At 34.4% G+C, this 26,399-nt stretch overlaps 2 protein-coding genes across 5 annotated transcripts in view; one reads left to right on the plus strand and one right to left on the minus strand.

The window, feature by feature from the left end:
- Positions 1–569: 569 nt before the first annotated feature.
- LOC128998536 (myosin-2 essential light chain) lies at positions 570–16,212 on the plus strand. 2 transcript variants are annotated; one of them, XM_054424709.1, is made up of 5 exons: positions 570–671; positions 788–815; positions 12,608–12,748; positions 13,981–14,145; positions 15,846–16,212. In XM_054424709.1, exons 1-5 carry the CDS (start codon positions 669–671, stop codon positions 15,950–15,952), a joined length of 444 nt encoding a protein of 147 aa, XP_054280684.1. In that variant the 5' UTR covers positions 570–668; the 3' UTR covers positions 15,953–16,212. The 2 variants fall into 2 exon arrangements, with proteins under 2 accessions (XP_054280684.1, XP_054280682.1); XM_054424707.1 differs by lacking the exons at positions 570–671; positions 788–815 and adding an exon at positions 939–1,119.
- Positions 16,213–19,173: 2,961 nt separating this feature from the next.
- LOC128997983 (diacylglycerol lipase-alpha) overlaps positions 19,174–26,399 on the minus strand; it is a 78,494-nt gene continuing 71,268 nt past the window's right edge. For 2 of the 3 annotated variants that reach the window (XM_054423869.1, XM_054423868.1), the window contains one exon: positions 19,174–23,903. In XM_054423869.1, coding sequence (XP_054279844.1) covers positions 22,809–23,903 — 1,095 coding nt within the window. In that variant the 3' untranslated portion in view covers positions 19,174–22,808. The remainder of the gene's footprint in view (positions 23,904–26,399) is intronic. The other variant, XM_054423870.1, reaches the window with a different exon arrangement.

Consider the following 26,399-nt stretch of genomic DNA (forward strand, 5'->3'; position numbering starts at 1 on the left):
TAATGATCTCTAGCTGCTGGTGATCCTGCTGAATTATCTCTAGGCGTCTAGGACCGGCTGCTGCTTTATAAAGATCCCCAGATCTGCATTCTTTTGCGTAGTTAATGTTACAATGTAATTCGATTATGCTGTTTTGTAGCATTGTTTAAAATCAAATAAATTGGGATTGGCTAAAGAGTATGAACTCGTACAACGCAGAACGCATATCGATATTGTAATAACTTAAGTAATCCAAAATTGTCGTGTAGGTAGGCCCTAATAATAATTCAAATCTTAAAATAAGCTCCATGAGCGTTATCTCTTTAAAATTATACCACGATTATACTCTTTTCACAAGAATAACTAGTATCATAGATTATGTATATATGTGTTCGTGTATGTATATAAGTTATCTGTGTCAATGTATAATTAATAACTATAAGCCTTGAACTTCATGACTAGAAATATAATTTATGCTTTACTTTTGTATGCATCCAATTAATATATTTCCCAATTTTACCAAGCGTATGTACGTATACACGTATAAAGATACGTATACACATCACTGTTTTTTCTCTTTGCAAATTCCGTTGGCATACTTGTAAACTGCACCCTGCACGTACCTAGACCTAACCAAAGAAAGATCTAGTTGACAGTTCCAGTTGTCACATTGTTCATTATTCTCGAAAATGGTAAATATATCTTTATTACTCTAATGTTGATAATATTATGATTTATTGCAAATATTGCTTTTATTTCAATCAACTATGTAATATCTTAACTGATAATACGGTTCATTTTGTTTTAGGCTTCCTATTCAGAAGACCAGTTGGCGGGTGAGTAATACTTTGTAAAATCCTTGTTCAGAATGGGGTCAAAAGTACTTGTATGGCATTGCTTGACCAAGAATTCCTTATTTGGCAAGAAAGGTTACTTTTGCTCACTGGTTGATATAAGTAAGCAAGCTTCACTCTTACCTGTGATACTGCAGTGACTCTTTCAAAAGTGCCTTGTAGGTGTAGCCCTATATTACATTAGGCCTAGTCAGGTATTTTTCTTAAAACTATTGGTCTACCTATCTCTGAGTCATCAAGATGTATGGGTTTGAGAATGTCAATAAAGTTATGACTTCCATGGAAGGTAAATATGTTGAATTTTTAAAACATATGTAGGGAAATATTTTCTGAATGTTCGGCTACTCAAAATGATTTTGATAGAATTAGCTCATCCAAAAGATTAATGAATTAACTCAATATTTAGGCCTACTGTTTTTTTGCTCTAATGGCAATATTTGATTTTTATAATATTTGCCAAAAATAAAGAGATGATGTTAAGTTTTGGCATTTTTGAGTCTTGCTTTGAGTACGTACATAGTTTTTATAGTTTACATAGTTTTTATAGTTTACATAGTTTTTATATTTATGATAGGCTATATAACGTAACTTAGGCCTGCTGCAACATTTTTTGCTGACTAATATTTTTCCCTGTGGTATGTTAGAAGCTTGTTTAGAAGTACTTACTTTTTTCCTAATGGGCTCAAGCCTTCCCCGTCTAACTTATAGCATTCTAACTCTTGTGGAAATAATATTATTAATTATTAATAGCCTAATATTATTTTGGTTGACTACATAAATCAGCTAGGCCTCATTCTTAATATGCAGTGATGCTTATCAGGAATGGGATTCACTAAAATATATGCCTACTCTTATTTTTTATCATATTTCATATTTGCTAGCTTGTATAACATCATAAAACATTTTGGCCAGCCTATGCCAGAAAATATTGTGCAAGTAGGATAACTTGTATTTCCATTAACCCTCCAGCTGGCAATGGGCGAACTCTGTAGTGGCAAGGCATTTTTGGTGGTTTTGCAGTCATATTTTCGAAAATTCATAGGCCTATAAACTATACCAACAGAGCAAACTTATTGAACCGTGTACCGTATTATTGAATTGTTTGTAATGAAATGAAGAAAAATTTTGAAAGTATAAAACTTTGCTGCATGAACCAAATATTCTTTATGTAAAATACAAGATATACTTACAAAATGTTTTGAATTTATTTCCCTACATGGAAATGTAAAACTATTTCAATTACTATTTTGTTTGTAGAAAGTTATGACCTGAAAACAAAAAATGGCAAATTCCATGATTTTGTGCTGCAAATTTCAAGCATAGGCCTAAACCAAATAAAAGTTTTTCAAGAAATTTTGTAAAAGTTTACACATTTTTGTAGAGGCAATATCATTATAAATTAAATGAAGTAAGAATTGTTCATGGAAAATGATCATTACTAGGGCCTATACTATAAATCTTTATTACTTTTATAAATGTTTATATTTTTTTAGAAAAAAAACATTTTTTTATTCAAACATGTATGTTATTTTTCAAACACATAAACCAAAATACCAACTATTTAAAATGAAAGTAAATTTATTCCTCTACATGAATATATATATATAGGTAGTTATAAAGGAGAATATAAATAAATACATATTTTATAGTGTTTTATATATAATGCCGCTGCACCTTTTTCATGTGGCAATTAAATCGTTTCTTCACTATGACAAAATTTTTCAGAAACGGGACTATAAATGTAATGTCTCAAACCTCAAATTTAGCAAGTACAGTTGAACCTCTATAAGACGAATTTCAAGGGGTACGGGAAAAATTCGTACTATAGAGGTATTCTTAATAAAGAGGGTCGTTTTATCGAGGTTTAATGCTGCTGTTATTCTTCTTATAGAGGTTTCTCCTCGCTCCAAGGTTTCTCCAAAAACAATGACTGAGGAAGGAGGAGGGATGGGTGGGGGTTTCATGTAGAGACAAGCTTCTGTTTGGAGTACAAACTACGTACTATGGAGGTTAAGATTATGATAAATTCGTCTTATAGAGGTCACGTTCGTCTTGTAGAGGTTTTGTGCTAAGAATATTCGTTGTATAGAGGTTAATCAGTCCTAGTCCATGTCACAAACAAATTCGTCTTATGGAGGTTTTTAACTTAATTACTACGTTGTATAGAGGCGTTTTTAGCATTGACCTATATGAAAGTGTCAAGGGGATTAAGAAAAATTCGTCTTATCGAGGAATTCGGTTTATCGAGGTTCGTACAAACGAGGTTCAACTGTATATGCTCAATAAACAGTTTACAAACTAAATAGGCCTATGCAGGGCCGTCGCGTGGGTCGACCAGGGCGACCGCCCTGGGCGCCGCTGTCAGGGGGGCGCCGCGGCAAAAGTAATGCAACAAAATTTAAAAAAGTTAGATGCACATAACATATCTTGGAAAGTTATGTACAACCACGAATACTAGTTCTATTATTTGTGTGTGTTTACAACTGAATGTTGAATATTAAGTTGTATGCCTTTATTGAACAAATAAATATTATTTATTTGAATTAAATTTAGTAATAATAGCCTAAGCAATCAACTCCACTGTGGAGTTGAAGGCTCTGTCCCAACTTAATTATCTTTATATTGCAATGTCTTAATTATCTTAATATTGCAATGTCGCGGTTCGCGGTGTTGCTCTGTACACGTAGCTGCCGTATTCTATTTTTATTTCGCCCGACCGGCCGACGGTTGACCTTGGGAACCACCCCCACCCCAATCACTCCTTTCTTCTACGGCAGTCTCAGCTGAGCTGCCAGCTTAGTTTGACGAGTTATCTATATATTTAATACGCTAGGCATATTTTTGTCATAATTGTTTTAATTGTTAATTGTTGTATTAATTAATAACATATACAGTATAGTACTTTTTATATATTTTAACATTTTCTTACATTAATAGGGATCTGGTTATCATCAATTAAAAAAGATTTGCATACAAAATTTAAGTAGGCCTAATTTATCCCTAATAATCAATCCCTGATTCCTGACTCTAGTACTTTTGTAAGGTGATTCAGTTCCTTTAGGTGTCTGTTTTTGGGGATTAAAACAAAGATAGCGACATCATCACTTATCGAGTGTTGGGGGGGGGGGGGGGCGCCTGGCAACATCCCGCCCCGGGCGCCAAAAAGCCACGCGACGGCCCTGGGCCTATGTCTAAATTTACAACTAATAAATATGATAACTTATATACGGTCAACGGGTGTACCGACCGGGAATCATGCGGGAGTTTTTTGAACCAGAAAATGTGTGAATTTTGTATTTCTACCTGGAGTTTTCAATTTACCGTGATTGCGCATGACAACAGTGAAGTTTCCGTGACCGTGGGAGACGATAATATGTCGATAATATGGGGGAAAAAAAGTGCCTGTTAAGAAGTGAAGTTGGTTAATTTGTGGTGCCCATAATTGACTTAAAATCATTAGTTTTTCAAGTACTGGGCCTAGGTAAAGTAGTACAACATAACCTTCAACTTACCGTGAGTGAAGTGTAGAATAGACTATAAAAATAATTGAAGTATTTTTAATGTAATCCTTTCATAAAAATTTCAATATTTTGAACTTTTAATATTTGCTGACATTATTTCATGTTTAAACACAACTTGACAAACTGACAGGTCATCTTTTGCTGTGTTATGCATGGAGTAAAATCTCTGCACTTTTAGTTTCCATGTAGCTCTGTATCGGATGTCTGGCTTATACTATATAACAAGAACTACCTTACATTGTTGAAATTATATAGTTATACTTTTACGAGATTCATGAGTTGTTAAATACTTTTTTACTTAAACCCACTAAATGTCAAATATTTTGGACCCATATTGTATTTCTTAAACTGTGCTTTAATTAAAGAAGCTTTAAAATGCCATTGCCTAAAGGATGGATAAGAGAGGAACATGCAAGACAGAAAGGTTTAAGTGTTGGCAAAGTAGATATTTGTATTAAATCCCCAAAAGGCAGGATTTTTCGTTCAAAAAAATCCCTCATGGCCTATATTGAAGATAAAAAACTTCCATATAATATAGAAGATTTCAATTTCACAACTAAGAAGACCACAAGAACAAATAGTCCTTCTGCAAGTGATTCCGCAACCAGTATTGACCAGGAAAGTACAGATTCTACTCTAGATGACTCCACAATAACAACTCCAAGTAGAGCAAGTGATACTCATTCATTACTGCAGGAGGTGGGTGTTAATTCTCCGAGAGTTGGCAATGTTCCCAGTTCATGTTCAACTCAAACTGATACATCATCTGTTGTAATAGCATCATGTTGTGAGTTACTGTCTAGAAGCTGGCTTTCTGATGACACACTACAAAAATATTTCCAAATTTTAGACACAAAACTTTGGCTTTCCAGTGTATCTTGTCATATACTGAATCCTCTACTTGCTCACATAGTAAAAAATTTGGATGACTATAAACATTTTCTGGAAGGGCACAATCTCAAGAAATATAATTACCTTATTATTCCAATTAATGATGCTACATCTCTTGACAAGGCTGGCGGCACTCATTGGAGTGTCCTTGTGATTGATAGGATCAAAAAGTGTGCCTTCTACATTGATTCTTCTGTAAATCATGTTATTAAACATGCAAAGACTGTAGCTGACAAACTCAATGAATATCTTGAGCTTGAGTGTTTGGACTTTACTCACATTCCGTTTCCAATTCAGTTAAACAACTATGACTGTGGCATATATTCAATTATAGCGATTGAAAGCTTGATCCTAGATATTGTGGAGCACAGCTCTGACCTGGACACTGAAACCCTTGGTAAATTGCAAATTTCTGAAATTGATCTTATTAGAAAACGATCATATATTGCATACGTCCTGAATAATCAATTGACAACGGAAAAGAATACCTTGCTGTCAATGATGAGGGAGATCAAAGTTAAAGGAAACATCACATCTCTTAATAAACAGATGCAGGATCTAGAACAGGAGAACATTAATTTGAAGACACAATTGACATCTTCACACAGAAAGAAAGAAGCCGGTGTAAAAGTGTTTGTTCCCTCGTCTTTAAAATCCCCAATTACACCTTTGACTAGTCCCCCGGACACTAGAAATAAAATTCTAATTGTAGCAGACAGCCATGGAAGGCATGTAGTTTCTGAACTAAACAGTGTCTGGCCCAAAAGTGATTTAAATATCAGCTGCATTTTTAAACCAAATGCCATCCTTTCAGAAGTTGTCAGGGATATCAAAGGACTAACGAAGCACTTTACCAAGTCTGATACTTTGATTATGCTTGGTGGATCTAATGACGAGATAAGTCAGGCTGAAAAAAATCATCAAGCTATGATTGAGAAAGTTCTTAATCAAACTTCGCACACAAAAATAATTGTTGCAGGTCTACCTTACAGACACCATAATCCTGCTGTAAATAATCGAATAAGCTACCTCAACATGGACATTAAAAATTTAGTAGACAAATTCAATCATGCAGCCTTCTTGCCAATAAATGAGTTATCCCGTGATCATTATACTAGGCATGGCCTTCATTTTAATAGGTCTGGGAAAAAAAAGATAGCTTGCATGATTAGAGATGTACTTAATCCAACACCCAGTGAGAAACCACCAACTGTTACACATATAAGGCCACTCAACATCAATGTCATGAAAACCAGCATGGGGAATATGTTCAGTAAATTTGAAAATGACTCAACGGTGGCATTTGCCCACACCATTTCAGGCGATCTTCACTGCAACAGAAATATGTCGGCTGGTGTAGCTGTAGCTTTCAAAAATAAGTTTGGGAGACCTAAAAAAACAGACTACATTAATACAAGATTAACCTTGCAAGTTGTGGAGAGCGGCGCCAATATCTACAGTCTAGTTACCAAAAATGATTATAATGGGAAACCATCAAGTCAAGAATATGATGAGGCCTTTGAACAACTAAAGGAAGATTTTAAAAACAAAAATCTGAAGACCCTCATCTGTTCGGCAATGGGATGTGTTCGTGACTGTATAGAAATAGAACACTTTGTGAAGAATATTGTACATTTTCAACAAAGTACAAAGGCAACAGTCTACATCATATCGCATGAACAGCCAGCTGCAAGGAGAAGACTGTGGAGGGGGCTTTCCCACTCTGACTTCTTCGAGAAGCTGCAATCATCTATTGCTGCAGAGTACAGTGATGCCACTCAACCCTCATGTTCGCTTTCCCAGGAGACTACGGATGTACACCTCTCAACCCTGAAGAAAAATCTACAAGAAGGAAAGAATTGTTCCAGCCCAGCCCTACAACAGAATCTCCTTAACCATGGAGTTGCTCCAGATCATCTAGAGTCCAGCTGTGAGGAATCAAGATCAAGCTCATCAGTGAAAGTGATGAATGTAGCAGAGCAGTGCAATGTTTTACCTTACCCAGATGCAAGTGTCTGTGCTATGGCTTCTGTTGTGACTGCTGAGGTTGGTCAAAATCAGAATGAGGTGCCCTCATCTTTAAACTCAAAAATCAGCCAATTATTGGATCCAATGTAAATAGTAATACAACTCACTGTTTTCAGACATCTATTGTAAATAATATTTTTTGTAGTAGGGTAGAAAGTACTTTTAACAATGAGAATTCTTTATTGAAACTTCAGAGATCAGTTCATGATATGTTTATGCATATGAACATTGAACATTCAAGGCTTAAATCCAGGTAAAGTGGCTGATTTAAATATGTTTCTATCACAGTTTGGACGTAAAATTAAGATTTTTGCACTAAATGAGCATTGGATCAATGAGGACTCATTTAATATTTTTAACACCTTTGATAATTTTAATTTGGGAAATGTGTTTATAAGAAAAAATAATAAAAAAAGAGGAGGTTCTTGTATATTAGTGCATAAAGAATTTAACTTTAAAACAAGAGCAGACCTGGAAGTATTAAATGAGGATTTCATTTTTGAAGGTTCATTTGTTGAAATTGTGGAAATGAATTTACTAGTGGTATCAATTTATACAGTTCCAGAATATAACATAAGAAAGCTTTTCCTCACTAAACTAGAACTTTTAATGAATCAATTAAAAAATGAAAACAAAACTAAATCTATCATACTGGCCTCTGATTTCAATATAGATATTCTCAAAAGTAACAACTTAATTTCAAAATTCTATGATATTATTGAATGTAATGGATTTAATCTAAACTTCAATGAACCAACAAGAATATCAGGTAACTCTCGCACTTGCATTGATAACATTGCGACTCAAACAAAACTCAAGGTTATCTGTAAATATAATATTGGTCTTTGTGTATCTGACCATAATGCACTGTTTATAAATCTACCTAACAAATTGATAAATGACAACAACAAAAAGGTTTTTTATAAAAGAACTTTTAGTGAAAATGCTATGAACGAATATGTAAAAACTTTTGAAATTGACAAAAGTCAATTATGTTTGGATAATTGTAATGTTAATGATAGTTACAACCATTTTTTGAGTTATTTTATAGGGCAGTTGAATCATTATTTCCCACTAAAGGCTGTAAAAAAGAAATCTAAGATAAAAACTGTTATATTGGATTGGGTAACAACAGGTATCAAGGTTTCTAGCAAAAGAAAGCGTGAGTTGCATTGGCAAGCCAAAACCAGTACAGACCCAATTTTTCTTAACTATGTAAAGTCTTATAAAAAGATATTTCGTAAAGTTGTAAACAGTTCTAAAAAAAGGTCTAACAGCAAATATATAAATAATGCATTAAATAAACCAAAAGCTATGTGGAAAGTTGTAAATAACGAATTAGGCATTAGAAAAGAGGATAGTTGTGGCAATCATATTTCATTAAAAGTCTCTAATAATGAATTAATTGAAGACCAAAATGTTGTTGCCAAAACTTTTAATTCATTTTTTTTTAATGTTGTTAATAGCTTAAACTTGCCAAATCCTATTGTAAAGGGTGTCCATCCAAATATGAAAATATCGGTGGATATAAAGGGGTGTTCACTGTACAACTTTGAACCAACCAACAAAAATGAAATTTTAAAAATAATATTTTCTTTGAAAAATAAGACATCAGTGGGTTGGGATGAAGTTCCCATTTCACTCATCAAAGCAGTAGCAAATAAAATTGCTGAACCCCTCTCAGATATAATTAATAAATGTTTTGAATGTGGTATTTTCCCGGAAAAATTGAAATACTCTCATATTACTCCGATATACAAAAAAGGGGCTAGAACCGATATAAATAACTACCGCCCAATATCTGTTTTAAGTAATTTTTCAAAGATATTTGAAAAAGTTATCAATTTCCGGCTAGTAAACTATTTTAACAGCAATGATTTGTTTTATGAAAAACAGTTTGGGTTTAGAAAGACATTCAGCACCAACAGTGCACTGATTGAATTTATCAATGATGTTACAGGGGCTTTGGACAGGTCTGAAACTACTGCTGGTGTTTTCTGTGACCTGTCTAAAGCCTTTGACTGTGTAGATCATTCAATTTTGCTTTCTAAATTAAAAGACTACGGTATAAAGGGTAAAAGTTTTTCTTTATTAGACTCTTATTTACAGAACAGAAAGTATAGAACAATAGTGACCAAAAACGGTGTGAAACATATGTCAAACTGGAATTTATCTAATTATGGTGTACCTCAAGGGTCAATATTGGGCCCTCTGTTTTTCCTGATCTTTATTAATGACCTTCCAAAAGCTATTGGCAGAGATTTAATCTTATTTGCTGATGATACAACAGCAATCATAAGAGAGGATTCAGTAAATAACTTAATTGTATCAATAGAAAACACTTTGGATTGTATGAAAAATTGGTTTACAGATAATGGTTTAAAGCTGAATATTGACAAAACTCATATAATTAAATTTTCTTTAAAAAACAATGTAATTCTTGATAAAATTCCAAATTTAGTAGAATCTCATAGATTTTTGGGTGTATTGCTTGATACTCATATTAATTGGAAGATTCACATAGATAAGATGAAAGGCAAACTAAGATCTATTTCTTTTGCTTTCTTTCACCTGATAAACTGTGTACCTCAGGATACATGTATCACAGTTTACTATGGATACGTTGAATCCATCTTGAGGTATGGAATCATACTGTGGGGAGTGTCAACAGAAGTCAAATCCCTACTAATTTTACAGAAAAAAATTATTAGAATCTTAACCAAATCAAGAAGGAGAAAATCATGTAAAAACCTGTTTAAAAATCTTAGAATTCACACCATTTTTGGATTATACATAAATGAAATTCTAAATTGGATACATAACACTAAGGAAAATTTGTCAGATGCAGTCAAATTTACACATAATTATAATACAAGGAATAAATATAATTTCAGATTACCACATCACAAATTGACGACTTTTAGGAACAGCCCTCAATATATGGGACTTAGATTGTACAATGAATTACCCCTGTATCTTAAAAATTTAAATGCTACTCAATTCAAAGATAAAATAAAAGATAAAATAATTGAGAAAGCCTACTATTCACTTGACGAATTTTTGGAGAACCCTATAATGTAGATAAAAATTCTCTGATATCCTACATGAGTTTATTTTAATTATTTTAACTATTAATTTTACTATATAATACATCACTATGACGAAACACCTGTTCTTATGTATGAAATGTACTTTATAAAGAACGTATTGTGTAAATAAAATATGTCTTATGTCTTATGTCTTATGTCTTATGTCTACACACGGCCATGAGGGATGATCAGAATATTGCCGCGATCGCGAAAGACGATGATGATCTTCACACAACTGCGGGACATGATTAACATTTTGCCGCAATCGTGGGAGACGATTACCATGTATTCACGACCGCGGGAGACGGTTATGATGTCTACAGGACCGCGGGAGATACAATAATGATTTTTACACGGCCGCGGGCCGTGTGGGATGATCAGAATTATGCCTCAATCGCGCAAGACGATGATAATGTCCATATGACCGTGGGAAAAGTCAAAATTTTAACTCATTCGTGGTAGACGATGATAATCTCCTCACTACCGTGGGAAATGCTCATATATTACTTTGATCATGGAAGACGATAATTATGATTAAACGACCCGACCGCGGAAAATAGTAAGAATCTTGCCGCAAACACGAGAGATGATTACGAATGTCTACACGGCCGCAAGGGATTATTAGAAGTTTGCCGCAATCGCATGCAAATACAACCACCAATTTTTTATATTTTCCAAACTTTTGGCGCCCCCCAAAAAAGCCAATTGCCTTGCGCCCTAGGCACGGGCCTACCGTGCCTATTCGGTAAATCGGCCCTGGGTTGGTATGCCACCAATGGAATGTATGACTCATGTTGAGGGAATTGGGGTGTAGCATTCCAGCCCCGTCACCATATGCCCCCAACATAGCAAGAATGGCCTTGCCAGTTCATCTTGGGAATAGGTCCATTTAAGAGAGAAAACTTCTCACTTGGAGTTCTGCAAACAAAACATACGGCTAAAATATAAATATCTTAGTAAAACGTGAAATCAACAAAGTAAAACTATAAACCCAAGAAGATCACAGTATTGAAAAAAATAATCGTTTTCTGATAATTAATTTCCGTGGATGTGATTTTTCTACATTTAAATGCATTAAAATTAATAAAATGCCAATAAATTATAGTAGCCTACACCAATTTAATAAAGAGAAAAATGTATAAATCTAATTAAAAATTATTATTGAACTTAAAATTAAACTAAAAGTGTTTTAATCCACGTTTGCAACTTGCCTGTCTGTTAAATAGGAATAGCCTAAGAATTGAGGTTGATTTATTTTGGTTGTACATATTTATTGGACAACCCAAACTGAAATCGGACTTTAGCAGTGAATTAAGCCTACTCAAAAGTACTTTATTACCATATTTAATAGTCTTATTTTATAAAATATTATTATTTTTAGCTAAGCTAACTTAAAAATATCGTGTGCACTTGAAACACCGTGATCCTGTCACGGTATTTAGAAAATAGCAATCTTACATTGCTAATCACCGTGATGCAGTTTTCTAAAATATAATTTCAATGATCAGCTTAAAATAGGTTTATAACAAAACAGTAACACATATTAGTTCAAAATATACGTCTATTGTCTATGTAATATAAAAATATACTAAACTAAAGCTTATTCCACTCACCTCCTTCCTAGTTTGAATCACTAAGAACCTTAAGGAAAACACCTGTTTCAAGAAACGTCAACGACATTTAAAATAAACTCCAAAAGTTGAATTTACTTCTTATATAAAGATTAAACATCTTTGGTCAGCAATATTATTGGTATTGGCGGGAAAATACAAGTTGAATCACGGTATATGGGTGAGTCACGGTATTTGGCAATTTACCTTAAGTAACATACATACATAAAAAAAATTAAAGTGGTGGGGGAACTTCCCTTCAAAGCGCCTAAATAATAGTTATGTAGTTATGTAGTTATGCAGTTGTGTGAGTATTAATTTTTCCATGGGTTCAATGCCAAGAAATGATTATGTATCATGTTTTTAATCCAGGTGGAGTGAACTGGGGGGCTTTAGTCTTTATTTTCTCTTTCTGAAAAAGTGATATCTTGCCAAGAACACCTTATCCAATAAATTTATTATTTCCTCCATATCCAGGTGGCTGGAATAGGCTAATCCTAGTTCTACCATTTTATGGTATTTCACTTACTGTGTAGGTATATTTTTAGCATGCATTTTATTAATATAAAAATAAAATATAAACATTGTATTAATTTTTTGAATATTTATTTAATTTATTTCAAATGTTTTAACAGAATTCCATGAAGCTTTCCAGCTGTTTGACAGTAGGGGAGACAACAAAATCCATATCTCTCAGATTGGAGATGCTCTCCGAGCTTTAGGACAAAACCCCACAGAATCTGACGTGAAGAAATTCACTCATCAACACAAGCCAGGTATTTGTTTTTGTCTTAAACCCAATATATATACAGGGGAATCAACTCAAGGAGGCCACCATTGGGATATCGGAAACGGTAAGAATTAGAGAAAACTTTAAATGGGGTACATTCCTTTATTTTTTGTGGCAGTTAAAAATATGATTTTATTTTTTCGAAATTCAGCCGCCATTTTCCAAAATGGCGGCCAACTTTGAAATTTCTTATGGAACACCCTATATTCTATGATGTTTTCGGATAGAACAGGCAATTAAAAAACTTTTTTATTACTTACATTTTTTCGATAAACCCACTCGTTTAGGAGTTACAGCCTATGGAAAAATGACTTCCGGTGTACATTTTACATCAAGTAGCTCCCAAACAAGTAGGTTTATAGCGAAAATGCGAAGAGTAAATAAGTCAAAGAAGTCTTAATATTGCATCCACATTCCATAAAGACCATAAAATACACAGTTTTCCACTTTTCAAGTTTGCCGCCCGCCATTTTTGAAATAATAGAATTAATAGTTTTAACAAATTTTTTGGTCTTTTTGGAATGTGGATGCAATATTAAGACTTATTTGACTCATTTACTTTTCGCATTTTCGCTATAAACCTACTTGTTTAGGAGCTACATGATGTAAAATGTACACCGGAAGTCATTTTTCCATAGGCTGTAACTCCTAAACGAGTGGGTTTATCGAAAAAATGTCAGTAATAAAAAGGTTTTTAAATTGCCTTTTCTATCCGAAAACATGATAGAATATAGGGTGTTCCTTAAGAAATTTCAAAGTTGGCCGCCATTTTGGAAAATGGCGGCTGAATTTCGAAAAAATAAAATCATATTTTTAACTGCCACAAAAAATAAAGGAATGTACCCCATTTAAAGTTTTCTCTAATTCTTACCGTTTCCGATATCCCAATGGTGGCCTCCTTGAGTTGATCACCCTGTATATATACACAACCTTAGTATAGGCCTATTTTTTAGCATGTGTTGTATTGCTTACTCAATTCTATTTTAAAGTTTACGTAAAAGGATTATTAATATGTCAGACATTAGAAAAGACAAGAACCATAGTCTGCTAATTCGGTTGTTTTTGACAACAGATATGAAAGTCTACCTGACAAACTCAAAGTTCCTTTATTTTCCTACTTGATAAAATTATTGTTTATCAAGTTAAATAAAATGAAATTGATTATTAACTAGGATAACTTAATTTGTGCCCACTATTAAAGTTGAAACTTGTTTGCAGATGAACGCATAAGCTTTGAAGTGTTCTTGCCAATCTACCAAGCAATTTCCAAGGCTCGTTCCAGTGACACAGCCGACGACTTTATTGAAGGACTGAGACACTTCGACAAGGACGGAAACGGTTTTATTTCCTCTGCTGAGCTTCGTCATTTGCTGACCACATTAGGTAAAAAAAGAGTTATATTTCATGAAAGTTAAGTCACAATATCTTGATTTTCACTTGAATTCATCATTTAAGATTAAAACCACTCTGAGCTTTTGATTAAAAAGATATAGGCTACTTTAGAGGTATATTTTGCTGTGCTCTTTAGTATTCAGAGTTGAAGATAAATTGTACTAAATAAGATGTTTTGTGTAATTTCTGATCATCTATATGGGATTTGTATGCATGTTTTTCCTGGTTGTGGAAAAAAAATAATATTTTTCCTAGGGTATCAACATTTTATTACAGTCCTCTAGTTTAAGTTCATGGTTGACACTAGTACCCAAAATAAACTTGAACCATTTTTAAAATAATAGGCCTATATTTCAAATGCTATTTAATGGAAAAATATAAATTCTTAATCGGATTTTTATTTATGGGTTTACTATGTCAGAAGAGATAATTGTATTTTTTTTAATTTGCATAAAAATAGTTATCTCAGTTTAAAGTATTAGCCGGTAGGGTAGCCTATTTTATTTTCCAACAGGGCTATATTACAATATACACCTTGTGTACGTAAATTAAATATGTAGGCTAACTTTGCCCCTGTAGTCATCATTGTTAAGTTTCACACATAACTTGTATAGATAGTTCTTGTTAATTAGTGCTATTACAGTACAGTGTCTGTCTACAAAGTCTATGTATTTTAGACCAAATCGATACTGAGTTTAAGAAACTCTGAGTGATCGAGAAAATGAGCCAAATATAAAAACTTGAGATATATTATTGTACATCTTGTATTTCTCATAGAGATACTCAATTTTCATAGGCATGACATTGAAATACATAAATTTCTTGTTTATAATGCTTACTGAGACAGACTGACTATCTCTAGGCTAATTGCTAGAGCTCTGTCCCTGACTCAATGTCTGCAAGTAGCGCTAAGTCCAAAAAGGACAAAAATTGCAATGTGTAACTGTTGAGAAAATATTGAGTGCTATAGTTGGAAGCCAGAGTCATAAATAACACTTGTGTACAGTTGACCCCCTCATAATCGACCTTGCATTAACTGATAGTCGGATTATCCACTATCGCTCGTAAAATATTATAATTTGGTTTAACTGTCGCTTTCTAGGAATCTCGGCATTCCCACACGCTCGGCGATGGGAACGATATGCTAAACTCTACTGGGTGTTACAGTCAGAATAAACATCCTGTCTTGTAACGAAAATGGGTGCTTGTATTTGTAACTTTAATTTTGACAATAAGTTCTGTGCTGTATTACGTTGGATTTAAAAGCATCAATTAATATAAGGGTATTAAAATAAGAGTTGTATTGACTCTTGCATACATCTATAATTTATTCCACTGAAAGTATTCAACTTAACTGTGTATTGGGTTTATTTGTGACTTTTCTAATCAATACTTAAGAAAAAAAGGAAATAGGGGTAGGCTTAGTTTATTTTGTAAATAATACACGCAAGACTTCAGAATAGTGATTATATAATTCCAAATGAATAGCACTCATTTTTTTAAAGTTTTAACGGACCTTTTGAGTTATCCGACCCAGGCCCCCCCTAACAATCAATGTACTTGTCTACTGTATTGTAATGTATAAACTGTACGGGTTCACTAGGGATGTGGACTGCTGGGTTATCAGTGGTGTGTTTACATAACTTCAACTTACTTCTTAATAACTACTTAATGAATCCTTGTTCCAACAGGAGAGAAGCTGACTGATGAAGAAGTAGAACAGCTACTGTCCGGCCAGGAAGACTCCCAGGGCAATGTCAACTACGAGGAGTTTGTCCGCATGGTCATGTGCGGTTAGTTTATGACGTCACCTAATCGTTTGATACTATCATATATTTATTACTAACCATTTTGTACCATTAGGTGAACAATTTAATGTTTGATTGTGTTAAAAATGTTCTTTTCATACCTACCAGTTTGCTTTTATGAGTTTGTTGTTACTGTATTTCCATTGTTTTGTACTCTCTGATGATTTGAATAAAAGTTAAAAAATACATGTTAGTAAAATATTTGTTTTTTTCATATATATATATATATAAACTTATTTATACATTTTCATTGCTTACTCATTTAATTTATGCCTGTGCCTCATTTTTTAAACTAATTGTATTAAGTCTGTTATATAACTTTTTGTAGCAAACTTTAGAGAATCATTGAAAATTAACATGCAGGCCTTTGCCAGAAAAAAGCAATCTTTCAATCACTACAGTTCGGCCTCCTCTAGCATTGGTTAGCATTAGCGCGCAGGCCGAACTATAATTGTGTTGTGTGCAACATACCGTTGAAAATGGCCCATTTATAAAAAGAAATTAGCTCGAGTTTTGAAGGATACTTCTTATAGTTCAAAAAGAGTCCAAAATGTATATGGTCGTTAGATAGAGTAGGGTATTATTATTTGTTATCAAAGGGTTTAGAATAGTATTCTATTTCACTTGCTTAGATAATAAAGCTATTTTTAGTTTTTAAAATAACGATGAATTTTCTTTCTATTGTTTAATCCACCAAAATGCTCCTTTGTCTTTGGAGGTTTTGTATGAAAAATATCAATTTAGGGGTCAGTTATAAGATTGTACTTCCATGCTAGGCTGTACAAAATGACCCATAAAGCAGCAGAAAAAGCAACATCTCCCATTCATTGTTATATCTTAGTACATAATCATCATACAATCATTTGTATTCATTAGCTCAATCACAGTTAAGTTACAGTTAATCAAGAATAATACACTAAGTGTCAGTATCCAATGTTTAGTGCACTGAGAAATTTTTCAACAAGCCTCAGTTGTCAAAACTACTTAGCTTCATAAATCATAACTTTTACCCCCAATTAGATGTTAATCGTAAACCGTTAAGTATGGTAACAAATGATGTAGTCGATACTGGACTGCTAGTTTTAATTTTACCTGTTGCTATGCAACGGAAGAATAATGCAAAAGATTGGAATGTGGTTGGTCCAGATATTTAATCCCAGCACTTAATTTTACCAAACTAGGCCATTCTGATTTCATACAATCAGCTGTGTAATAGAATGTAGGCTATATATTCATTGCAATGAATGATAGATATAAACAGGGCAAAAGTAAACATTGGGGTTAATCTATTTGTTGTCATGGATACCTATCAATATTTACTTTTAGGATCTTCGAAAGCACATCCGGCCTTGGTCCTAGGTTGATATTTATAAAAGAATAGGCTTAAAGTAGTCTTTAGTACTACAGCCATCTTTTAGTAAGATTTCAGCTTAATCCGTTCAGTGGTTTCTGCTAATGGAATTACACTTAACACAGACACCTAATTTTTCTTTAACGGTTTTGATAAAATTGAAAATATTTATTTTTGTTCAAAAGGTATCTTAAATCTAATCTTTATCCCAGTATGATTAAACCTGCGTTCTTTTATTTGATGCTTGCTTACCTTATCTTAAGTATAATCACTAAACTCTTGTTTAAGATAAAAAAGTAATGGAAAATACTTGTTCCTTGAAATCCTTTGTTTGATCTAATATCTTGTTTATATATATATTGACTTTGCTACAAACTCAACCAGCGACAGTAGGCACTCCCTAATCCTATACGTTTGGACACAGTAGGTGCTCCCAAATCCTATACGTTCGGACACAGTAGGCGCTCCCTAATCCTATACCTTTGGACTTTGCTAGTGCGGTACTGCTGGATGATTTCTAGGAACAGCCGTTGTTGGCATAATATTGCTAATTGTAGTGTCTAAAGGAAATCGTTGGCCTGCGGGCCATTATTCTGTTTTATTGTGCTGCCTTATTTTAGTAGTGATATAAAATGCTAAAATTGAAACAACGCTCCCGAATTGCAACTGATGTCTGTCGATCGCCAAAGACTCTGCTAGTTGCTCCTGACTGTGGTACTTGTTAATATGACTTAAAACAGCATTTAAACAAAATTTGTTACACCCATGCTTGATTATTGAAAGTGCTGGTTCATCAGATGGCGATTGTCGAGATTTTGCTGTTACATGGAGAAAGCTACCCTCCTATCCTTCACCTGTTAAGCACTCTACAAAGGCAAGAACTGCAAACAAGCTGAGATGTAATAAACCTTTTCTTGCAACTTTAATCTTCAATTCATACACATTTAATAAGATTTTTAAAACACAAGGAATATAGCTGGTGGTTAATAAAGCTGTACTAATCATAGTATGCTATGGCAGCCGAATCATGCTAATCCTTTGTAAAAATAATGACCAAGAGTTTACCTGAAGGATTACTGCCAGGAATAATCCAGAAATGCTAAGGCTTTGTTCTAGCTGAAGGACTAAATCCAAATCCTCATGGCTGTGATTGGTGGTTTCAGCTAAGGATACAGTGTCACATGACCACCAATGGCGACGGCTAACAGTAGATATATTACTCATGTTATTATATTGTATTCTTTTAGTCCATAGTGAGTTGGTAAATATTTGTGTTTTAAAATGAAATTTGTTGTAAAAAAAAGATCTATGAGTTTGGGAACTGATCTCCAACCAATAGTGGACTTAAAGAGAGATACATGTTTGGTGAGTTTAAAAGAGAGAGATACATGAGGGCGTTTTTTTTTATGTAGGAGGCGTTTTTGCGTATAGTTCCATAGTTCGGTTATATGCTGCAACAAGGCTCCTTGCCATTTACTGGCATCATTTGTGAACGGAATTACACCATTTGCAGCTCTGTAGTTGGCATATACGCCTTACTGTGTGTTTCTAGGAACTCTTTACTATTGAATCTCCCGCTGTGCACGATATAAGGTCAGTGATAAGTTTTTTGATCACACGAAACATGTACGATGCCAATATTCATTGCACAATGAAAATTAGTGGTCTATAACTCTATTATTGTTCAATTGACCAAATAATTGATCTTGATTCTTGAATTGTTTGTCTTTGGCTACAAGAGTGATGCTAAGCTGTGGTGGGGACAGTCACTCAGCTGAGACAATGCTTAAATTTCATAAACATGTGTGAAAAAGTTAGATTATCTCCTGGTATCTGTGGGTAGGAAGTTAAATGAAGACACTCAGTTTATGTATATATTTATATATAATTAATACATTTTTATATTATGTTAAAATTTAAGTAACAAGAATATCTGGGTAGTTTTATGCTCTAGGCCAGCTGTTCCCAACCTGCTTGTTGTTCTGGGGTAATCAACACATCTGTTAACAAGCAAGTATAATGCAAGCAGTAGTGGTGTAAAAGTTTGTGATTCGTGCAAAAATAGATGAAAATATAAAGCGTTTTATTTTCAATGATTTAATTTTATTTGTGATTTTATGTTATTTTTCTTAGGTAATATCTATATTAAGCAAGAATTCATCAGTAGTTAATATAAACTAAAATTATAGGCCTACTACAGAATTGGTCAGTTTTTCACTACGGTACGAAATTCAAATGTTTATTAATTGTTAAAATATTTTTGAAACAATATTAGCAGTCAAAACAATTGATCAAAAATCACTAAAACAAAGCACAGTATCAGTATTTGTTTGGAATTTAATTTTTGAAACCTTATCCAGGCAGGGAAAATGACCCAGAACACCATTCCTACAAAAAAATCAGAAAAAAAATGTTAAGGTAGGCGACACGTTTATAAACATTGGGCTTCAAGGAGTTTGGTTGGGAACTGCTGCTCTAACAATGCTGTAGTGGTAACATCCTCAAATAACTACTAAAAGTCAATAATCTTTCTCTATTGCTTCATTTGAGTACTAAAAATAATCCTAAAAGTTCTGTAAATAGCTTACGAAATCCTTAAAAGCAACAGGATCTTAGAATAAGTACAATAATAATATCAGTCTAGTTTTCATAATTTTCGGTAAAAAAAAATTCGTTGACCAATATGACGGTCACATAAAAAATATACAGTAACACAGTATTATTCGACACACTCGTAAAAAATATGTTAGAATTTGGCTAGAAAAAACGTTATTTCGTTCTTCTATATGGTGTTAGTTTTCAGTTGTATTAAATTGACATTTATCAACTTTGAAACATTCTTACATTACATTAGTTACAGTATCCACAATGTTTTCCAACAAATAATAAAAAATAAATAAAATAAAAAATGTACTAAAAGAGTTGAAAATGTTTACTCAAGTAATAATTTCTATAAGAATTCCTAGTAATATCAGAAATACTAAACACATTTTCCTGCACTTGCAGAATAGAACATATACATTCATTGTTCATAGTTGATGACAATAAGTAAGCCTTTGAGAAATCAGATTTGTAGTACCATATCCTACCCCTAACATTTCAAACTAATAAAATAATTCAATTACAAATATATTGACAGATTACTAGCTTTAATCTGTTTCAACTAATTTTAAAACACGAAAAAAATAAATTACCAATCTATATTTTTATCCATATCACAGAACACAAAATTAACATCGTTATTTTATTTTTACATTTAAGAAACTATTTTTTAATTGAAAAAACACAGCACCGTTCTGATTATGTGGTAAAGGAAGTCGAAATAGGGATGTATCGTGAATACCAAAGTTGAAGTCAGGCCAATATTAGACAAAGCACTATGTCATGTTTTAATGAGCCTGAGTATTTTGATGTACTGTAGTCCTAACATCTATTGGATTTGATCATTGATCAAGTGGTCAGTGTCATTCTTCCGAATGAAATGAAAAACATAACATCGATATAAAAACATTGATGTTTTGAAAACATCGGCTATCAATTACTCATCCCTAGTTACAATGCACAAGCTAGGACTGCCGATGCTGATAAACTCCCACAAGAATTACCTTACAAACTTCAGTACAAATAAGTATTCTTTACTTCCGTAGCTTATTACGTTTGTGTAAAATTCGATATCATACATTATCTAAAAAACTTAAAAATTATTTTGAGCAACAAAACACAAACAAATGACATCAACAATGTACTAAACTTTTGATGAAGTCCCCTTAACCATTTTGGACGTTTAGGGAATCTACCGTCAATAAAGTACCTAGTTGCATGGAAAACATTAATCATTCCATTTACAGTTCAATTTTAAGTTTGATTTTAGAAACAGAAAGTTGTAAAGACCTTGTAAGCTAATCACAACAAACTAACTAAATATGAACTAGCTTATTGGTATTGCTACTTCCCTGTGAATGATTTTTTTTAAAGAAGTACAGACTGTTTAATTGATAATGATATTTCACCCATCGGATTATGTTTTGGTGAAACCTAGCATATTTTGTACCATATTTTATAAAATTGGCGTGTATTCAAGAAGTAAGCTACTGAAAGGTCCAGAAACGGCTGAGCGCTCTGACAAGTGCTGGCTTGCTCCAATCTGGATGCAACAATCTAATAAAATGTATAAAACCAGCTCTTTCTTTATACCAAAGAACAGTTCACAAGTACATGACAATGAATGGTTGGAATGGAAGGAGGTTGTGCTTATTGGACCAAACAAGTTAATCTCGTTTAATGGTTGTGAGTCAGCGGTTTATGCTAATAGATTACTGGTTTACAGTATAAGAGATATAACAAACTATTGGAACCAACACAAGAGCATGATGTTTTGGGAAAAAGCTGTAGAAAGATTTACTACTGTACTTGTTTGTTCCCCATGTTAATAACTATTTTCATTGAACAAACTTAAGTTAATCAGGCATAACTAGGTAATACATTTCTTGATCTATGATTTAATAAAAATTTCAGAGACATAAGGTGAAGACTTAACTATTTTCTCAATGGTTTATAAAATAGGATGAAGAAAAATGTTTGAATGTTTAGTTAACTTTTTTTAGTTTTTAAATACATTTGGTTCATCGATAATTTAATATTAAACCAAAATAGCTCATGAATGAGCTTGGTTATGGAAAAACTTAATATGGTCTGCTTGTGGTTGTAAGCTTTTCATATTTTTGATATAATCTTGATCCATAAGTTATAAAAATTAATCCCTTCTCTGTCAATGGTTATGAATTTTGAGCAGTATACTACCTTAAAAAAGAAGTTTATAACAAGCTGTGGTACCTCAAAACACAGTCATATACAATATTAGGAATTCATTAAAGAATCTAGTTAAGCATCATGCCAAGTATTAAATTTTGTTCCTATAACCATTTATGATTGTCAAAATACATATTTAATTTTCTAAAACTACTTAAAAGTCTGATATTTTATCAATGAATACATTCTGTATCAAAATATTCATTCAAAGTATATTGTCAAAAAAGGGATTGCAAATTCAAACAACATAATTGTCAAATAAATAAAAGGTTAAAATACCTGCTTGTCGCCTTGTGGTCCTACTACTTTGGACCACAAGGCGGCAAGCAGGTATTTCAACCTTTTATTTATTTGTCAATCAATTGGTCCGGAAACACCACAACAAAATATGAACATAATTGTCTTTTTGTTAAATATTTGAGGGTAATAATAAATAATATGGTAGGCCTAATTTTAAAAACAAAACAAATATATAAATAAAGTACATATAAATAACATATATACAAATAAGTACTTATTAGTTAACAAAATATCATTAGAATATCGGTATATCGGTACAATAATATAAATCTTACAAAAAAATATACATCACCACTGTTTAGGAACATAATGAGATCAGACCTCGTGTAGATTGAGTTGGAAACCATTTTGAACACTATAATACGGAGTTTCTTGAAGCCTTATAACTAAACACTGCTTTCTCCTCTAGCGATTGATAAAATTGGATACACATATTTGTTTCTCACTCCCCCACTAAGAGATTTCACATCTGATTTTTCACTGTTATTAGGTGAGGGTTCGATATCCACAGATATGTTTCCGGGACTCATCGTTCCGAGACCACAGGGAGAATCACTTGAACGTAAATTCAAACTTCTTTCAATATCTTCTAATAAATCACTGTTTTCAGTCCATAGAGTTTTATCCTCGGTTCTGTGGACTTCAGCGTTTACTGTCACAGAGTCCATCGATGTACTGAGGTCCCTCATTTCACTAGAAACAGATTTAAAACTTCCAGATGAAATGCTATCATCCGTTTCTCTTGTCAAATTGCCTTTGAATAAATTTTGAAACTTTTCATCAGTAAGTAAATGCAAACTACTCAACAAGGGACTAGATTCGGAGGTACTTTCTTCATCCAAATGTTCCACATCTTTGGCATTAATTTTATCTCCTATTTTATCGTCCGTAACACTCTCTGCACTGTAGAACTTATCGTTACTTGTATTGATTAAGGAGCCGTTTTCAGGAGAACTATCACTCTGAGTTTTTGACTTTACACAAATAAAATTTTCGGCGCTAAAAAAGTTTTGCTTCAAATTACTTTTCCAACTTTTGCTTGTAGTATTATCGCTGTGTTTGTAGTCCTCCCTGGTGAAATGATGTTTAACTGGAGCGTCCACAAATGTAACAGATGATTGTTTCTTCTTGACGGTTGACGTGCGTGAGCTAATGCTGCTCACCTCGGACAGTGACTCTGGAGTGGCCAATGGAGCTAGGCCAAACCAGTCGTCATGTATGAGGTCCAGGGGGGGAGCTGGGGAGCTTCCCACAAGACTGGCGAACTCCCACGGTAGATGACGAGAATCGGACGGGGCTGTGCGGGGTTGGATGGATGTGAAGCTAGTCTCTAGGCACAGTTTGTGTGGCGGAGAGCCTGTGTGTCCGTTGGAGCCAGCCAGCAACTGACAATGGTCTGCGTCCACCGCAGCCGCGACACTTGTGTTGTTGTTGTTGTTGAGGCTCCGTTGGGGTTTGGCAGGACCGAGGCTAGTTATAACCTGCAACAAAATTACGGTTCTTGTTTTTGAATTTGCTTAATAATACAGGTTTGAACTGTGCACGTGGTTATACATGTTTTTGATCACACACACTTGTCAACACATTAAGCGCTAAATAATCTTAACAGTCGAAAGTCCTTGGCAAGGATTTTTTTTATTTCAAAGTTAATTAATCCAATTTGTATTACACCTGTTTATTATGTGTTGAGATTAAAACTTCCTTTCCTATTTTGATTTTGTATTTCTATAAACTCTGTTTTTTTTTTAAACAAGTATCTAGTAGTTCATCTCTTTTTGTGGTAAAAGAACACATCCATCATGCCAAGTGATAGTGTTCGTTCATATCTCAAAACAGTGCAGAAGCAAATATTTGGTGATTTGCTTTGTGTCAAAATGTATTAACACTATAACAGATAGTCTAAAATAAGAAAGAGTCATCTTCCCATATTTTTCTGTCATTAAAATTAATTAGCAATTACCAATGTACTGAGTACAATGACAAAAAAATACTCCTTAAATTTGAGATTGGATTTCTAAGTGTACTAACTTTTTGCAACTCCATTTTGTACTCCTAGTGGTAGACAACAATTCTTTAAGTTAACTGATATTTGTGCTGTCTTTCCCTAAAGAATGTATTTTTCTGAGAGCACCACCTAGTCTAAAAAATTCATGATCATGTATACCTCCCACCTACCTTTTTCGAGGTATTAGGGACTCCTGCTTGGATTATTTTTAGGATTGGTACAATCTTTTGGTGAAATTGTAGGTAAAACACCAAAACCACTTCAATAATAAGATAAATACTATTTGTTGTGGTCTTTTAGCAGCTTTTTTACAATTGTACAATGTGAGGATGTAGTAATTGAAAAGGGACTTTTGGCAAAGTTAGTTCTTTTTTGGATTTTTGTTGTTAAATAAGATGGTGCTTGTCTTCTTCTAACCTTGTATTTGCCCATCCACATGGGCCAAAGGTCTATGCATGGACTTATCAAGCAAATCAAGGGGTGATCTGTTCTGATTAAGTCCCCTGCGCTATTGACTATCAAAAGTTCTCAAGTTATGGTCAATTTAACATTGACTGTCGCCCAATAATCTTAAGTTCCAGGTTGCCGACTGAACTTGAGTAAGATTTTTGTCGGCGTGTGTGAGTTTATACAGGGTGTCCCGGAACTCTCTACCAAAATTTTAGAGCATTGTTCCTGAGTAAGAAACATATCTAAATACCATATTTAAATTGTCCGGAAGTCCTTATTTACTCACACAGCCGCCATTTTGCTTTTTCACTTAATAATTTTTTCTAAAGAATGGTTGAACATACGAATTCCATTTCCATTTCCATTTCCATTTCGTTTTGTCATGAGAGCCGAAGCCCCCTGACTGCATACCCGGTACCTATCCTTTAGGACATACCCGGGCCCCATGATGTAGGCCGAAGCTTACGCATCAACCTTTAGCACATCATGGGCGGATGACTTAAGGTCATCAGGCTCGCCGGCTGCCGAAGCAGACCCTTCGGAGAGAGGGTTGCCCCTCAATCCTAACCAGGGATTCCGGCTGCTTGTTTAAGCGTCACTCCACCTGGGTTCCACTAAGTCGAGACCTAGAGGTCCATGGTAGAGCGCCCCGACGCATTTAGTGCAAGCAACACTCGGGACCTATCTAATCCCTGACAGGCAGAACCCGCCATCAATAGCCAGGAGGAAGGGGACCATCAGCACGCTGACGGGGGGAACCCCAACCTCCCATTTACACCGCTGCCCGATCGAGGCCTTACCCATTGCTGGGAAACCAGAGATAACCAGAGCGATAGATCCCCAGATACCCCTGGCGGGCTCGGACCCAGCACCCGATCTACTTCGTTTGCCCGTCAGACCCAACATCACTGCCAGGCCATCAGGGTTTCCCAAAAGGAGGCAGGTATAGAAGTGGGACCCACCCGGATGAACCTATCCACCAGAGGTGGCGACACCCTTGACTCAATTGAGGTTCCGGGAAGAACCCCCCACACTCAAGATAACCATACCGTCCGTGCTCAGAGACAGGGATTGGTTTGCATAAGTACCTACAAACCGTTGCCCTCACACTGCGGAAAGTTACGTTGCCCTTGAGTGTCCCCGTGAGCTGCGGGTACTTGCCCGTTTTCACCTCCAGGAAAGGTTACTTCCAAAGTCGAGGATTTGCCCACTGAATGCTGGTCGCACACAACAAGCAGGCCGAAGCCCAAAGAACCACAGACACAGGTAGGTTAGAGATTATGATGTACTTCCATCTCTCCTAGAGCTAAACACCCCTCCATCCTGGATAAAGGAATGTCACTGGGACCCAATGCCCAGTCGTCCATGTCTGTGGCCAACTTGAAAATGCCGATACCAACACGGAGCATTTACCTCCCCTCTGGGGGCTAGGTATTTCACCTCCCAGGACGAGGCTACTTCCAAAGTCGAGGATATGCCTCACAAAATGTCAGTCGTACACGACAGGTAGGACTCAGTCACA

Source organism: Macrosteles quadrilineatus, unplaced genomic scaffold, assembly GCF_028750875.1.
Source record: "Macrosteles quadrilineatus isolate MER2022 unplaced genomic scaffold, UCM_ALF_1.0 Scaffold_7__1_contigs__length_78375512, whole genome shotgun sequence".
In the NCBI taxonomy this organism is placed as follows: domain Eukaryota; kingdom Metazoa; phylum Arthropoda; class Insecta; order Hemiptera; family Cicadellidae; genus Macrosteles; species Macrosteles quadrilineatus.